The 17,920-nt window shown below is 49.4% G+C and overlaps 1 protein-coding gene across 1 annotated transcript in view; it reads right to left on the bottom strand.

Moving 5' to 3' along the window:
• Positions 1-4,531, bottom strand: part of Cdh13 (cadherin 13) — a 969,028-nt gene extending 964,497 nt beyond the window's left edge. The window contains exon 1 of the mRNA XM_048437368.3: positions 4,361-4,531. Within this exon, the coding sequence (XP_048293325.2) occupies positions 4,361-4,405 (45 nt within the window). The 5' untranslated portion in view covers positions 4,406-4,531. The remainder of the gene's footprint in view (positions 1-4,360) is intronic.
• Between the last annotated feature and the right edge of the window lie 13,389 nt (positions 4,532-17,920).

The following is a 17,920-nucleotide window of genomic DNA, read 5'->3' as shown; positions in this document are numbered from 1 at the left end:
CTCAGTAGATCAGATTCTCCAGGGCATCTAGACACCTCGCTGACAGCTAAATGAAGAGGGCCCAAGCCTCTGGATGCTTGATTTGATTCTGCTGGACTGATCATTGTGATTGGATGACAGACGAATCTGTCCCTCTCCTTCTCAATAGGCTCCGAAACACAATCTGTCACTGAGGGATTCACCCTTCTGGTAGGTGTGTCTTGGCGAACAATTATCTTCCTTCCCAGGCAGAATGATTCCTGACTCTGCAACCTAAAGAATAAAGTCGGGTCTAACCAAAATCAAAACAGCAGGAAATGTCCAGACTTCCTCCTGGCTCAGGACTGCATTCTCTGCCAACTGCTTTCAAAGCTGTCCCTGCTCTCACTCTCCAGGGACACGGGGTGGAAGAGCAAAGATAAAACGCAGACCACAGCCATGAGGAGAAGGGGAAAAGAGGATGAAAAGACCATGGGAAATGATCGAGGGACAGTGTGTAGTCGAAAACCCAGGACAGAAAGTGTTTCCTTCTGATGAACCTGCTTCGCTTCAGCGGAATTCTCCAGAATAAGACCTGCAGGCTCGGAATTTTGTAAGGCTGTGGATGGAGCCCCCTTCTGGAGAAAATGTTCATCAGGTACAAGAAAAAAAACGAGATCAAAACACACAAAGATGGGCATGTGTGCACACACACACAACCACAGAACGATTTTAGGTTGTTAAGATAATATGCCTGTCATCAGGTAGAAACCGAAAGCGAAGCTTTGTCGTTTCCTTGCCTTCCACGCAACAGAAGATATCCGGGCTCTTGAGTAGCTGTGCTTTCAGACGGAAAGGAAAAGGACGGTTTTCAAGACCTGGGCTCTCCCTTAACTTCAGGTGACTGATTGCTTGTCACTACCAAGTCCTAGTACCTGAAGACAGATCGCACTAAGGTGGGGCATGATTGGGGGGCATGATTACTTTAACACACGAAGGATGCTTCTAGAAGGAAATAGATTTTATTTAGGAGGGTTCGAGATAGGAAAAGGGAAGAAGAAAGGAGGTAGAAGAGGGAGGATCTGCTAAGAGGGCTTTGGAGGTTTCCAGTAACTCGGTGGAATTACACAAATCCAGGTCACATATTCAGTCTAGTAGTGTATTTAAACTATTTTGGGATTTGCTAAAAATATTTATAATAATGTTCAGACATGCGAACTTTCACCGCGGCAGACACTTTCTCTGCTCCCATGTTTCCCTGGAACGTCTGAAATAGTGCAGGCCGCTCCAAGTGGAAGTCACAGGCTGGGGTGCCCTCTCACACTCCAAGTCCCTGCCCTCATGGGAAAGGCTTTGCACATGAACCAGGCTCTTAAAATAGAGCAGGCAGGGTGGCAGCTACATGAGAAGACGCGGAGACTCAGTTGCAGTCCTGAAAGGCAAGATGCCCACTCCCAGAAAGACCTCTCCACTTTAAACCAACAGCACAGAATTCCATGAAAATACTTTTGGGCACTGGCGGGGGGGTGGACAGCTCTCCAGACCTGAGCCACTCCCTAGAAATTAATTCTTGGGGGATTGCTCATGCATTGTGAGAAGCTGGGCTGGGTGGAAGTGCCGCCTCATGGGAGTGGGCAATCCCATCTACAGTGGAATTTCTAACTCACACTTCTGTGTTCATTTGTTGCACATTCATGACGGTAGCCAAGTTCCAGCCGCTACTTCCGGGACAGGCTTTCCCGGAGCACTCCAGGAGAGAGGAGAGGTCTTCCAGCCTTATTGTTTAGAAGCCCACCCCCACCCCCAATCCTCCCAAATTTGGAAAGTGGCAAGTGTGCCAATGAGCAGCCAGAGGCTGATAGCTTCCAAGCTGGGCCCAGTGCCTGCTGTATGCATGACTGTGTGGAAAAACACACATGGGCTTGCCCTAGCTCCGCAGGGCAGTGACTAATTCACTCTATCACATTGTTTTCCCCTTTCTTCTGTTTTCTTTCTGCCTCAGGAAAGTTTGGGTTAGGCTTGTTGACTCACAGGCTCCAGAATCCCCCTCCCCCCATGCACACACCCACTTTTCTAGAAGGCTCAAAGAACCCCTTGCTGGTGAATTCAATCGCACCTCACCTTGCAGGGGTAGAGACTATTTCCCCTCCAGGTGCTACAGCCAGGAGAACATCAGTTACCATCCTGATGCAGATTCTTGCCCTGATTATGCACAACAATCAAAGAGAGAAATAAGCCCCTCAGGGCTGGCCACTTATTTCCAGTTCAGAAGCAACCAGAGTAGGCTTTCAAAGCCACCTGTGCCAGCCTGCCCTGCAGGAGGAGACACACCAGTTGCTTTGCTTTGCGGAGGCGCCCTGTTTGAAGCCCGCAGCCCCAGTCCTGGAGACTTTTGCAAGCTCTCCCACAGTCTGCTTTGCTCATAGAAAAACATTAATTTGGATGAGCCCTGGAATCACGCTGACGGAGAAACCCATACCAAGACAGGAAAACTGTGAAAGTCCCGGGTAAGGCAACAGTCCACGCCTCAGAGGCCAACAGCTCCCAGCGAGGTGGACGTTGTGAAACACATAGCCTAGGGCTGCCTGTTGCATGCTGCCTTGTCCACTCAGCATCCCAGCAGTTCCTGGGCTGATGTTAATGGATTCTTTGACTGTGGAGAACCTGGGAACTCAAATAGAGTGAAGAACTTGCCCACTATAAGCCCCAGAGGCCAAGAGGGATCTGCCTGGATCTTTCCATCCAGGGTTGCTCTGCCTCGCCTTGCTAATTGGGAGATGTACAACCTACTGCCTTAGGGATAGTTAGAGCCCTGGAGATGTGGAAAGCTGGTTCAAAAGGAAGCATAGGATCCATATCAGAACCCCTAGAGAATCAGCAAGCAAATTCCCAGTAATAAAGGAGCAACAACTGTTTGGTCCCCAGGACTGTGTATACATTGAAGAACATGCCCGAAGTCAGGATGGGAAAGCAAGCCTGGCCATCAGTTAGCATCTTCCTCTTATGCAGGATCCTGGCAGGGACACACAACACACACACACACACACACACACACACACACACACACACGAGTCATTTCTACGGCCATTGCATTTTGGGGATGCCAGCCTCTCTTCAGCAGGCGTCTCCCCTAGAAGGCTACCTAGAACCCCGACTTCCTTTTCTCTTTCCCACTTCGTACCCAACCATGTGCCTTTTCCTCCGGCAAGAATCCTGGTCATAAACTCAACACCCATGCCTCAGGCATTCCCTCTCTTCTCCACTCCCTTCTGCGTGGCCCTACACTGCTGCTTCCACCCACTTGTAGGCTGCCAGCTTTGGGTCTCAGAAGGTGCCTGAAAGGACAAGGAGGGACCGAGGCAGTATGCTCTCTGGAGCATCAGTCCCCAGGGCAGTGCTGGGCGTGCCCCCTTAGCCTCTAAAGCTTCTAGCCTGTCCCCTAAGCATTTCTTTCCTATACCCAAACTTCCAGGCATCTCGGAGCTTCAGCCCGGCTGAGGAGAGCCCCGGGCACGCCTCTCCTGCTCTGTCAGTCCTGCCCTGGAACCGCAGCAGTCTGGAGGGTCACCCAGCAAGCAGCTGCAGCCTGGTGGGGAGGCTTGAACTTTTTCCTTGCTCTCAGCGCCACCCGCCCGGGGGAAGACAACAGAGGCGGCAGCCTGAGCTCCGGCAGGAGCTCCAGCTGGCTGGACAATGGGGGCACAAGGAGCTGGGGTACTGGGCCTGCACTCTGGAGAAGAGGGGACTGCTCTCAGGCCCTTCCGAGCCCAGGGCTAGAGAGCCGGAAGACCCCAATGCGGGAGCGGCGAGCGCCTGGGCTTTGAACGACAGCAGCAGCCGGGCTGCGGAGATCCGCTGGCGGGAGGCGCCTTGCTGCTTGCCAGCCCGGCTGGGCGAAGAGAGGACCCGGGGAAGTCAGTGATGCCAGCTTTGGCCTCTCCCAGCCCGGCAGCCCAGTAGCTCACGATCCCGAATGCAATGGCTCTTTCCCGGCTAAGACGCTGGGCTAAGCGGGCAAGCACAACGCCCAGGAGTCGTGAAAGGAGTGTGTACCCGATGCACGAGATTCTAGAGGAGGCGAACCAAAGTTACCTCACTTGATGTCAGCCAGAATGTCGCCCCTGCTTGCAAAAAGGCTCTGTCCACCCCGGAATGAGTGTACACACACACACACACACACACACACACACACACACCGAGACTAGCCGGCTTGAGGAGACAGGCCCCTCTAGGATCGGAGCTGGGGGTGACCTCGCATCTAAGCGAGCCCGGTCTGGCTGCATGGCCGCGCCAGGAGCCCCGCGACCGCGACCCGCAGATCGCTCCTGACCATCGCCAAGCAGGGCGATCCAAACGCCGAAAGCTGGTGCGGAGCGCGCTGCCCGCGGCTCGCATTCCCTACCTGGGACAGCAGAACGCACAAGGCGAGCGGAGTTCTTGGCTGCATCTTGCCCGACTAGAAGAAGCGCCTGGCGGCGTTTGCATTCACACACGCGGCTGCACTGAGCATATTTTCCGTGGGAGCCTGCCTTTGAGGAGAGGCTCTGCCTCGCCAGCCAGCCAACTTCCCAAATAGATCAGCGGCAGCATCGCGAAAGCATTGGGTAGCGGCTGATGACCAGGACCAATGGCTTTACAAGACGGATTCCTTCATAATGCTCCCTCGTTTTGCATGGCAGATAGGAGCAAGCACCTCGCGGGGGTGGGGGTAAGCCCCCTCAGAGCAAGGGAGGCAGCACGTTGGCTTTTTTTTTTTTTTTTTTTGGACTCCTGGGGCCCAGCCTCACAAATCAGGCTGGGCAATGCCAGCCTATTCCACTTTCCTTGGAATTGCACGCGGGACTGGCAGCCACTTCTTACCCAGTGCAAAAAGATTATCTTTATTAAAATGTTAATAAGATCCACTTTATTCCCAATAAATCACATGAAATGACCCAAGCAGCCCCAATCCGCTATGTCCTTAAAGCCTTGCTGGTAGATTTCTTTGCCTTTGGTTCTCCCCTTTCCTTTTTTTTTCTTTTCCTCCCCGAAACTGGCTTTACCACAGTGGTGTTTGGTGTTTTTCTACCATGACACAAATCACAAAGAGGACAGATCAATTCTAGCTTGCAGGAAAAATCCATCAAGGAGCAATAGATTTTATTAACTGCTCAGGTGAGAGTGTGACTGGCCTCCACTCCACAAGCGCGCCTGGCACCAAAGCCAGGACTATGAATTGAGCAAATTCTGCTCCCTCCCCCTCCATGGATGTGACCTTTCAGAGGTCCTGAGCTGTTCTGAAGGACTCAGAATAGTACTCGCTGTGGCTCAAGGAACCTTGGAGATTGCAGTAACAGGGACATACGGTAGGTCTTCCCTCACAGAGGTCTAAGGCTAAGGCAGTTCAGTCCTTATTTTTCATGCAGTCTTCTTCCTAAAAGGTCTCACGGTGTTTTTACAAGAAAGGAAATTTATCTACCTGAGATAGAAAATCTGGGCCACAGCAAAGTTGAGAACACTACAAGGTTAGCTCCAAACTGCCACGGCTTTGCTGCGATTTGGATATGAGCTTCCGGGTGGCCAGAGCAATATGAAAAGTAGGTGACGTGACTTTTGTTGTTGACATGTGTATAAGTTACATCCAGGACTGTTACGGATGTCTTATATGGCATCTGCCATAGTAGAACACTGAACAACGGGCCATGCTCAGATCCAATGGGTCTGAGAAACAGCCCGATCAATACACAGTGCAGAGCCTGGAACATGGAGACAGCGATTGGTGTATTAAAGAATAGATGGGTAGGTTAATCAAGAAGTATCAGAAGGGGAGGAGGAGCACAGTCTGGAGCCTAGCTAGCTTGCTGACACCCCAGATCTTTACTCAGCAGCAAGTTGCCAAGACCCTCTGCATCTCTGTTTGTCTTCTGGTTAAAACTCCTAGATGCTTAAGGTCACAGTGAGGACTCACTGACAAACATCCACACATCCAAACTGACAAACTTTCTAAAATTCTTCCCTTGACTGCTCATTGGCCATAAGGTCATTGCAGGTGACCCCAAGGTTATCGATGACAATGTTTTGCTGTCTAGGGCTTGGGTGTCCTAGTCAACTGCACACCCTACAGAGAGCAATGCCACCCAAAGAGTCCACAAAGGATGCTGAAGAAACTGCTACTCCATCCATTCATCTTATTGCCTAAATAGCGCCATCTATCCTGAGCATTTGATAAATATGGTCTTTAGTAGATGAGATGACATAAGAGGATGGTATGACAGCCAAGTGTATGAAAAGCCATACCCATGATGCTATTCACAGATAAGGGACAAACATGGAATCTAAAAGATTCAAATAAAGTTATCTGAAATCTCTGTTAGTCTTGGTTCCAGCCATCTGGTCAACCAGGGGCCAGCTGCCCTGAGAATGGAGATTAGCAAACATAGACAGGGAAACCGAAAATGAGAGACAGCTCAACTCAGAGGATGGGAGACCAAGGTGACTGTGCACTGGTGGAATAAAACAGTCCTCCCTTAGCTCCATAACAACCGCTCTATCCAGGGAGATGCCTCTCTGAGTAGAGAGGGTCCTAAGCTGTACTCAATAACAATTTGGTGTCCTGCCTTCACCCTTTGGTCAGCCTTCCTGTGCTCTCCCCAATCCATCACCCCTAATGCCTCTCACCAAATATATCCAGGCTTGCACCTTCTGAGTAAATGTCAGGGCTAGACTTGTTTCCGATTGGGGTGGGGCATGTTAGCAGACCCTAGCCAAGAAGCTGTGATTGGGAGTGGCAGGTATCACCCCAAGGCTGGGGTGCTTCATGGCCACTGACCGACAGGCTGGTTGGTTTCCCTGGCCAAAGAGACCAGGGGCATTTGTGCAATGATGCGGGAGAATTGTCTGTATTCTGTCAATCATATTTTAATAAAACGCTGATTGGCCAGGCAGGCAGTATAGGCAGGAAAACCAGACAGGAAGTAGAGGTGATGCAATGAGAACAGGAAAATTCTGGGAAGCAGGGAGGTTCCTCTGCCACTCCTGCACAGACCACCAAAGAGACAACATGTAAGCTGTCACACTGAGAAAGGTACTGAGCCCACATGGCTAATGTAGATAAGGATAATGGGGTAACATAAGTTATAAGAGCTAATAAGTATCCTGACCTAATGGGCCAAGCAGCTTTATAATCTTATGGAGTCCTGTGTGTGATTTCTCTTTGGGATTTGCCGGTTATGGGGTACCGGGCGGGACGGAAACCCCAACAAACCGGCCCCCGTAATGCTACAGTGCAAGTTTCTTTACTAGGGAGTGTTCTCAGGGAAACTTCTGTAGGAAGGGAGTACAGAAACAGATATGAAGAAGGTGCACTTAACAAATAAGGCTCTGTCCGTCTCAGAGCCTGCAGCTGTAGAATAGCTCTTCAGAATTGGTCCTACTGGAGTTAGACGCCTATGGTTCTAATTAAGCCAGTAGTTACATATTCCCCCAAGTCCTGAGTGAGATGACTTGACTTGGAGGGCAGTTCTCCAGCCTGACCTCAAGTCCATCACACACTCACATAGCCGAGGGCCGAGGTGATCAACCTCGGGGCACGGATGTCTTTGTGAGTGTGATAGGCTCAGCAAAGACAGATGCGGCTTGTGGACTGAAATCTTGACCTTCCCATACCAGCATCCACCAGCATCCCTGGGTTTCTGCGCTGGGAATGTCTACTCTCTAGCAGAAAAGCTCCAGTCAAGGATGCCTGGTCCTTACTCTTTCTTCGCCACAGTTTCCATACACTGACTCACCAAGTCAGGGAAGAGTTGAGTTTCTAAGCTTTGGTGCTCCCAAAAACCCGTGGTGATCTCTGGCTCTCTACATTTAAAATGGTAGGAAGAGTCTTGTCAGCAGGATGAGGGCTGGAGCGAGGCCAGCAGGTTCCACCTACATTGAACTTATAGCCTTGATACCCTAAGCCTCAATAAAATGGGACTCTTAATATGGTCACACTTCAAGGATGGCTGCAAAGGTCAGTGTTACTCCGTGCCTTTCCCTTCTACTCCCCTCTACACTCAGCAAATGTGATTTGGCCATAAAGCATGGGGTAGAGTTTTGATCAACCAAAGCTTCTGAAAGGAAAATTTATTTTTTGTTTGTATGGTTCAGCTTGTTTTCCTTTTGGGCTCCTAATTGGGGGGTAGGGTGGATTGGCTGATGGGTTGATCAATGGTGACCAATAATGCTGGTTTAGAGAACCACAGCTCTCTACCTGTCCCCTCTCTGCCTCCTGGACACCAGCCCTCAGCAAGTCCAGCCCCTGTCACAGATGTGAAACTGTCTTTAGACCCATTGGAGGTTCACACCCTTTCAAGGCACTTCAACTTGGCCGGAGAGCTGACAGATCATTCAACAGCCGGCAGTTGCCTCCTGTAGCTGCCAGGGATTGGGACTATTTCCTTTGCTTGGATGATGTCGCCAAATATAGTCCAGAGTGGGTAGGGATGGCTGTGGATAGTCGCATGCTTGGATATATGTGCACAGGCACATAGGATGTGTGCATGTGTTTGTGTGCGCATGTGCACATGTGCCTGCTCCTATGGACTGATAGCAGTAAGTATGTAGTCTAGCAGATACATTTTTTTTCAAATTTTGCCTGTGCCATTGTTTGTAACAAAACAATGGTTAAAAAAAAATAGGCACCCCCCCCCGTGAAAAGAAACAACTCTCAGGGTGCCTGGAGACCCTGGAATATAATGGACCTACTGGGGCACTGTGGAAGGAAGTCCATGCCATACTCCAGTTAGTAAGTCTTAATGCTAACCACGCTGTCATCTTAAAATGCTGCAAAATCCTTTAGGTCTCTTCAACACCAAAATCTTGGTCAGGGGAGCACCTGCTTCTCCTGAGCCTGAATGTCATCTATGCTTCTTCAGAGCTTTCTGTGCTCCGGCCTTGTCGCTCAGTCCCTCCAACCAATGTCACTCCAACCAGCACCCTACGCTTCACCTTGAACTTGGCTTTAACACGTGACTTGGGAAACACTCACTGGTAGGCCAGCTCAAATCCGAGTCCCAAGAGACTCTCTGCTTCAGTTTACTCCCCCTTAAGATTTGGATGAAAGCTGGGCCCCCAACTCCCACAGGATCACGTGTTTAAATGTATGGTCCCCAGCGGGTGGCACTGTTTCTGGAAGTTGTGGTACCTCTAGGAGTTGAGGCGTGGATGGAGGAAGTGTATCTCTGGGGGAACACAGGCTTTGAGGTTTGTAGACAGACTGGCACGTCCTGTCACATCTCCACTGAGATGAGAGCAAGTGGCTGCCATTTGCATCCACCACCACGCAAGCACCTGTGGCTGCATGTTGGGGACTGCGGACCGCCAGGCCCTGAATTTCTTGTGAACAACTTGTTTTCCTCTGCTCTGAGCAGGGGAGTGGGTTCTGGTGAGTCTGCAGCTGAAAGATTCTGAGAACTGGGGCGTGGCCAGAGCCCCTAGATAAGCTGCCCCTGAGCACAATAAAGTGGGCATTCACGACATTCTTATCTCAAGGATGCCCCCGTGGCCCTGTCTGTCTGTCTGTGTATGCTTTTAAATTTTCAGTTTTACAGTCACACCTGCTCTCTAGGATGGACCTGAACCAAATAAAACCCCTCCTCTCTACCATCGCTGTTTGTTGGGCAGTACTTGATCACAGGACAGTGGAAGTAGCTGATGTGGCATCACACTCCTACTGCTGTGAGAACACACTCTGGCTGAAAGGATCTTTCGTCACCGGGGAGGAGAGGGTCCATATTAGCTCACCAGTTACAGCCCATTGTTGAAGGAAGCCAGAACAGGAAGGAACTGAGGCAGAGACGATGGAGGAATGGAACAGAAGCACAGAGTTTGTTCATCCTCTTAATGGCTTCTGTTGAACTAGCTTCCTTACAGCACACAGACCCACCAGCAGAAGGATGTACTGTTCATGGTTGAATGGGCCCTCCTGCATCAATTAGCAATCAAGAAAGCGCTCCACAGACATGACCACACGCCAATCTCGTAGAGGCAATACCTTAGTTGAGACTCTCTCCCCCTACCTGACTAGATTATGGAAAGCTAACATTAAGACACACACACTTCCCTATGATCTCTGCCAAGCCTTGAAATAGTGTTTGTGGGCAAGCTCACTGGAACTAAACTGAAAATGTGGGTGGGTGGGTGCTTAGAGATCTTTCGTGGAAGACATTGGAGCATAACATTCTCCTGACTTTCCTCAGCAAGGGAGAAGCCTCTCTACGGAGGAATAAGACTGGACACACTCCTTCACGTCTTTAGGTCTGTGAACATGTTTAAGAGAAGCGATATTCGCACACAGCAACAGGTATAGGACTGGGGTATGTGGAGGTTTGAATGAGAGATGTCTCCAACAGACTCACATATTTGAACTCTCAGCCGTCAGCTGATGGTGCTGTTCAGGGAGATTACAAAATCTTCATGAGGTGGAGTTTGGCTGGAGGAAGTACATTATAGGCGGGAGGCTTTGAGAGTTTGAACATGCACTTCCGGTTCGTTCTCTGACTCTTGTAGTTGAAGATGTGATGGGTCAGCTTTCTGTTCCCCGCCCCCATGCCTCCCCACCATGATAGACCCTTGTCCTGATGGAGCCATGTCTTCCGTAAGTTGCTTTTGGCACAGTATTTTATCACACCAACCAGTAACTAAGGCAGGAGATTGGGTCACCTGGGCTAAATTGGCCTGTGCCTTTGGGACTTCCCTCCCTCTCTCCCTAGCAGCAACACTGGGCATTCAGACACCAGCCTTAACCCGTGACTGGAAAACCATTAGAACCCCCTCTAGGTGTCTCCCTTACCCCAAATCACTGGCCGGGGTTACTTGTGCAGTGAGAACCAAAACAGATCAGCTCAGCAGCCAAGTGACTCTCAGAACTTAGACCTGCACTAGGGTCAGTCATACCAGAAAGTCAAATTTCAAGCCTCCCCTCCCTCCCCCCCACCGCCCAGATTTGGTTTGGAAACTTGGGGATGGAGTATTTCAAAACACAGAAGACATATCCTGAGAACCACTACTCTAGAGAATTCTGCATAATTCGCAGTTTTTCATTTGGCTCCCACAAACTTCTCAGAATGAGAAGTTAAAGATTAGCCAAGGAGCTAGGCCAGTGGTTCTCCAGCCTTCCTAATGCTGCAACCCTCTAATACAGTTCCTCATGTTGTGGGGATCCCCCAGCCAATAAAATTCTTTTACTTGCTACCTCATAACTAAAGTTTTGCTACTGTCATGGATTGTAATGTAAATATTTGTGTTTTCCACGGTCTTAGGTGACCCCTGAGAAAGCTTCCTTGACATCCCGCAACGGGGTCACGACCCACAGGATGAGAACCACTGAGGTAGACACTAGAAAGAAATGACGCGGTGAGGTTTGTGTGCTTAGGATCCTGTGGTTTGGAGGGGGAATATACAGCCCTTCAAAGGTGCTACAGGAGCCTTTGGAGGCCTGAAGAAGGGCAGGCCACAGCCATGGGGCTTGTGGCGGTGGTGGGAGGCGTGAGTTTACCACAGTCAGATCTCAAGGCTGTCAGAAGTTATCCTGGTTTCCCACTGATCAGAAATGGGACTTGTTGTAAATGTTGACCCAAATAAATAATAAATAAATTAAAACAAGGCCCAGAACTCCATGGCATGGTAGAGTTTAAATGAACTTAAAGTTTATTCATTATAATCCCAACTAGGTAAGTGGCAAAATGTCATTGTCTGTGTGGGTCAGGCATGTGTGTGTATGTGGGTGTCCATGTGTTATTGTTGATCTACTCAGCAGGTGTGCCCTGAGATAAGACTTGTCCTAATGCTCTCAAGGTCCCCAGACCTCAACCTCTAGCCTGCTTATGGTCTCCCGATGGGGAGCCCCTGAGTAGAACAAAGGGCAAAGCGGGGAGGGAGCATTAGGGGAAAGGGCAGAGGATGGCAACAGGAGAGGCTGAGCTGTTTCAGGGTCCAGATTAAACATCAGTCTCCATCCTGTTGCCAGGGGAGGCATTGTTCAAGCCGCTCAAGGGAGGAGTTCAATTTCTCATTCCCATTTTACATCACCTTTTCCACCTGATTGAAGCGAGGACAGACTTGCTCGGAGCGTCTTGTGTTGACTGTTTAGAAGACAGCAAGAGCCTGAACTCTGTCTCGGGGATTCTCAGCAGTGAACAGGGCCCAGGGTGGGCACGGCAGCCCCTGCCCTCACCACCCAGCACAGCATGTGGCACACAGCCTGAGCTTATGCAAGGACAGATCAGGACAAACACCCTCCCGAACAAACAGAGCATCTCTGCCTGGTCCTCACTCATCCCGGCACCGACTCTGTCTTTTCACGGGTGGTACACACTGCCTTGACTGTGGCTTTGTCCTTGTGCCTGTGGCTTGGGGTGACAAAGACGGCGAGGTGGGGAGGGCAGGGTGCAGCTCATGGGCTGCTGGAGTTTCTGTCACTGTAATTTAAAAAAACAAACAAAAAACAAGACAAAGGGACTTAGAGACGAAAGCTTTATTTCAGCTCACAGCTCAGGTTATATTCCACTTACAGCAGGAGGGCCAAGACAACAGGGAACTGAAGAAAAGCCAGTCACGTGACACCCACAGCTGAGAGCAATGCCTGTGTGCCTGCTGCTTAGTGCTCAGGCACCTTCTCAGCTTTTAGAGTCTAGAGCCCCAAACCCAGGAACGGTGCTCACTTTCAGGCAACTGGGCCATCCCACATCAGTTAAGAAAACTGAGATAATGTCCCAAGAACACGCCCACAGGCCAACCTGAGCCAGACAATCCCTCATTGGGATTCTCTTTCTAGGTGGCTCTGTGTAACATGAGGGCCTGCTTGTTGGGGTTTCTGTCCTACCTAGTTCCCACAGCTGTTACGTCCCAAAGAAAATCACACAAAGGTCTACATAAGTTTGACCCATTATCTCAGGCTTCGTATTAGCTCTTATAACTTATATTAACCCATTCATATCTATGTCAGCCACATGGCTCAGTACCTTTTCCAGCGGGGCAGATCACATCCTGCTTCTTCGGTGATCTGGGAAGGACTGGGGAGGAATGGGCTTCCTCCTTCCCAGCACTCTCCTGTTCTCATTGCCCCACCTTTACTTCCTGTCTGGTTATCCCACCTATATTTCCTGCCTGGCCAATCAGTGTTCATTTAAAACATGATTGACAGAATACAGACAATTCTTCTCCTGCACCAGCTCTGGGTTGTATTAAGTAAACAGTTGAAACCAGCCAGCACACTGCCCTATGCCTCTGCCATCTGCATGGAAATTCCACTCGCTCCCTGGCTATTGGCTAGCTCAGCCAGCCCAACTCTGCCCGGATGTGCGCTGCTAGTCACAGTGGGCAGCTTGGCTCAGATCCACCAAGTGCCAGTCAGTCATGGATAGGTAGGAAACAATGTTTACCATGATGAGACACAAAGAAAGCTGTGGTTATTTGTTATTCAGAAATAAAACACGGATACATAAACAAATCTTCTATAGTTTGAATGTGGACCCCACCCCACCCCACAGGCTCCCGAGTTTGAAATCTGGGTTCTTAGCTGATGGAATTGTGGTGGAATGTTGTGGAACCTTTGGGGTAAAAGGCATACATAGTTGATCCAAGTGAACCACTAGCACTGAGTCTTCCCATCCAACCCAAAGGCTGCCACAGTGTCTTGCTTCCTGATCCACAATTATGTTGAACAAGCTGCAAGACAAGCTCTCACCACTAGGGGCAGAATCACCCCAACTGCCATAGCATAAAAAAATCCTATCCCCTGAAACCTTGAGTCAAAATGAACCCTTCTCCCTTTAACTTGGTCCTACCAAGATTTTTTTTTTTTTTAACATCACAACCGTATAAAAATAACTAATCCAAACACCATTCTTTGAACTGTGCTCTGTTCAGGCTGAAAACTGAACTCACTTTTGGCATAGACATTTACATGAGCATATCCCGTAATTAATGTTCTTAATAATCACAAATCCAAGTCCTCAACAATGTCTCCCCATACCCAGTGGCCCTCTCCTTTCACTCAGCTAATCCTAGCTGCTGGTCTCTTCCAAGGCAAATCCCTTGGTTCTGCTTTGAACAGTGCAGCAAAGCTGCCGCGGTTAGTGGCTGGTTCCCTCCCCGCCAGCGGGATTGTAAGGCCATCGCTTGACAATTACTAGGGAAAATGTATTTACAATGCAGCGCGGATCCCCAAACGTTTGCAGCGGATGCATTCATTTGCAATGTAATCCAAATCTGCCCATGCCTCTGAAGATAAGCTTCTGTTGCCTAGAACGAAACCCACCAGGCTAATGGTGTCTGCGGTGTTTTTATGAATAGACCAAGGTCAGGGCCACCATAATGAGTGGGGGAAAGTTAATCTGGGGAAGCAAGTTAAGCACAGAAAACTACATTTTAATGATTCTGAATGTGTGGCAGCTGCTAGGATTTAACCGAGTGAGCAGCGGAAGAGGTAAGCCCAAGACACTTGTTTCTTAATCTGAGCCTCTGTAGATTTGAAATGGCTGGTGTCAAGTCAGAGATGGTGTCTGCTCCTGCCTGTATGTGGCCTGGCACAGAGCAGATGTCCAGTAGATATGAAAGGGATGTACCGATCAAAGAGACCTTGCCCAGCCCTTCTAATACTCTCGCTGGCTCCTGCTAAAGGAGAGCCCAACACTATACCTTTGGTGCCTCTCCAGCCCTCTGCCTCGATAGTAGTTTTAAACTGTGTTCCCTCAAGAATCCCATGCTAGGGAATGGCTCGGCGGGTAGAGTGTTTGCCTCATAAGCCTGAGGACCTGAGTTCAGAACCCCAGCAGTCTCATAAAATCCAGGAATGGCAGCGTGCAGTTATAACTGCAGCGCTTGGGTGGGGAGGGGGCAGAGCTGCGTGGATCCCAGGAACTTGCTGGCTGGCCAGCCTAGACGAAGGGCGCGCGCGCGCGCGCGCGCGCGCACGCGCGCACACACACACACACACACACACACACACACACTCCCATTCCCTCCCACCACTCCACAGGACAATGCCCACTCTCTAGGCTCTCCTGTTTCTACAAAGTGAAGTTCAAAAGTGAGCATGCCTTAATGCCTTAAGGGGGGCATGAAAAAGGAGATTGTCCCAGTTTGTGAGGTTGTGTAAGGCTCCCTTCTCTCTCCTTCCCCAATTGCATTCATTTTCTCTCTGCCGTTTGCTGGCTGTGCTGCACCAGCAGTCACCAAAACATCAAACAAGCACGGTCCTTCCCTACAGTGGGCCCCTGTATGTATATGCCAGTCTCTCCATCTAGTAGACTCCAACCCGCACGCCTGGGTCACGTTTGACCCTTGAGCCCATCTGTAGGTCATCTCTGCTGAGAAAGTCCTTTCTTTTGTCAGTTCCCAGCCTGTTAGCTCATCCCCCGGGTCCTGTTCTTCATGGTACCTTTCATCCTCTGTCACTACCTTCCTTGTGGTGGCTTCTTTTCATGTCACTAGACCCCGAGTTCCGTCTGCTGGTGCTCACTGTTCCGTAACTTCCTGATGGGCACACAGGTGTTTAAATTTGAAGAAATAAATGGGGCCTCGATGGTTCAACTAAAGAGAACAGACTGCTCTCGTCGAGGGCCAGAGTCTAGTTCCCAGCAACCACACCGGGCAGTTCACGATTGCCTTTAAATCGAGTTTCAAGGGGTCCAATAACCTCTTCTGGCCACCACAGATACCCACATGTGGCATATACACACACACTCTCACACACACACACACTCACACACACAAGCTTTGAAAAGGAACAGATAGATGTCTTTATGGAATCTGATGCATACATTGGAGGCTTTCTGACTGTGTCAGCCTCAATGAAAATCCAGAGTGGTTCCAGGGCTGGCCGATAATGGCCAGGCCCTGCCAAGAAACCACCCAGAAAAAAATCTGGTCAGAAATGAGTATGCACACTTCAATGGCTGGTGCCAGGTCCTGGAAGATCCTGCTGAGACCTGGTTCTAACAGACTGTGGGACAGGCCATGGGTAAACTGAGGGTATTCTTTCCCAAGATGAATTGAGAGGATGGGACAAGCTGGGACACATCTAAACAAGGCAGGCTGGAGTGTTTTCACTTGATTTTCCCTGCCTTGACATTCAGGAATTCATCTCAAGCCTCTTCAAAGTGCCAGGTCCTTGGACATGTAAAGAATCTATTGGTTTGTTGTTTGTCCCCAAGGGACTCTGGGGACCACAGTGTCAGGATTGAAGACAAAGAATTCTCATAGCATGTCATAGAGCCCCATGGGTGACAGACAGGCCTCAGCATATTCCCAGGAAATGCCTCTGGCCCCATTCTTATTCTTTGGGAGTTCAAATGATTACTCATCCTGTGACTTCCCCAGCTCTATTGTTCTGAATAAATAGCTTGCAGGCCCCTAAGACAGCCCTCTGTTAACAAAGAAAGAACCATCCATTCATCCATTATTCATTCATTCATTCATCCATTCATCCATCTCTTCATTCATTCATTCAATATTTGTTTTGATAACAGGAACCAAATTTTAATAAAAAGAAGTGATATTCTGTAATCAAAGTAATGGACTTACAATGTGCCAAAATCAAGCTCTACAGTCTGGCTTCTATATTGCCATCAGAATAATTTTTAATTCAACCAGTAAGTACTGAGTGTCTGCTTTGACCTAGGCATTATCTCTTTTAAAAGTAAGTAAGAGGAAATTTATTCCTGATTCTTCTAGTGCCAGTATAAAACGTTCCATGGCAGAGGTAGAGACACCATAGAAGAGTCATCATTCAGTAGAGTATAAGAACAAGGACCCAAGTTCAAATCCCCAGTAGCCACATAAAAGGCAAGCATTGTGGGGCATGACTGCCACCCATCACTGGGATTAGGGAGAGACAGGCAGATCCCTGGAGTTTACTAGTCAACCAGTAAAACAAAAGCAGGGAGCTTCAGGTTCAGAGAGAGACCCTGTCTCAAAAAACCAGGAGGAGAGCAAAAGAGTGAGACACACAATGTCAACCTCTGTCCTCCACCACACACACACACACACACACACACACACACACACACACACACCTTTCAATGACAACTTGTGGCCTTACTATGACAATCCAAATCCCTAGCTTGGCAGGCAACGCTAAGCAGTGGGATTCAATGTGTTACATTTTCCTCAGCAAAAGTTCAAGCACAAACCACACAGAGCCCTCTGCTGTCTGTCCTCCTCCTGGGAGACTACTTCGTCTTCAGTACCTTGCATCTCCTGCTTCCTTGCGGGTCTCCCCATCCCCTCTCTTCTGTGACGGCAGAAGTTCATTTGGTGGCCACAGCTCATCATTTAAAGCCTACCTCCACTGCCACCCTCTACAGAGCCTCTCAAATTCTAATTCATACACCAAGAACATTCATTGACAGATTTCCCTCAGGAGCTGCCTGAATTCAGGGGCCAACTCCAATTCTCTCCCACAGCCTCCACAGCTCTGAGCAAAATGCACGCCTCAGAAGCAGTCACGAGAACCAGGACATTCACTAAGCAGAAGGCACGTACCCTGACCCGCCACATCCATGTTCTCATCAGTGACTCCTTGCCAGCTTTGCACGAAACACGACAACTTCCCTCCACCGACAAGTGTGACTGGTCAAACTGCCTTGAGTGAGTGGCCTGTGGTACCAGCCTACAGATCTGAGCCCCTGGATATGTCGGGCTGCCTCCATAGCCTCTCTGTACAGCCATGAAGACTACGTCTCCCCTGGAAGCCCTGGCTTCCCTTTCTCTGACTCCCCTTGGAGTCAGATTCCACTCCAACGCTCCCTAGAGCCGGGCCAGGCAAAGTACTTAGCTCATCACTGTTGAGCACTGGCCGCCTGCCAAGAACTGTACCACATGGTGGGAACGACTGAAGAAATAATGAAGACTGTTGCCCGAGAACTAATCAAGAGCTTAATTGTTTTGTCTTTAAATTTACTGGCTTATTATTTTTATTTAAAATATTGTCATATTTGATTTT

Source organism: Myodes glareolus, chromosome 22 (assembly GCF_982192425.1).
Source record: "Myodes glareolus chromosome 22, mMyoGla1.1, whole genome shotgun sequence".
NCBI classification, from domain to species: domain Eukaryota; kingdom Metazoa; phylum Chordata; class Mammalia; order Rodentia; family Cricetidae; genus Myodes; species Myodes glareolus.
The sequence above is the reverse complement of the archived record's forward strand: the minus strand, read 5'-3'. Positions and strand labels throughout refer to the sequence as shown.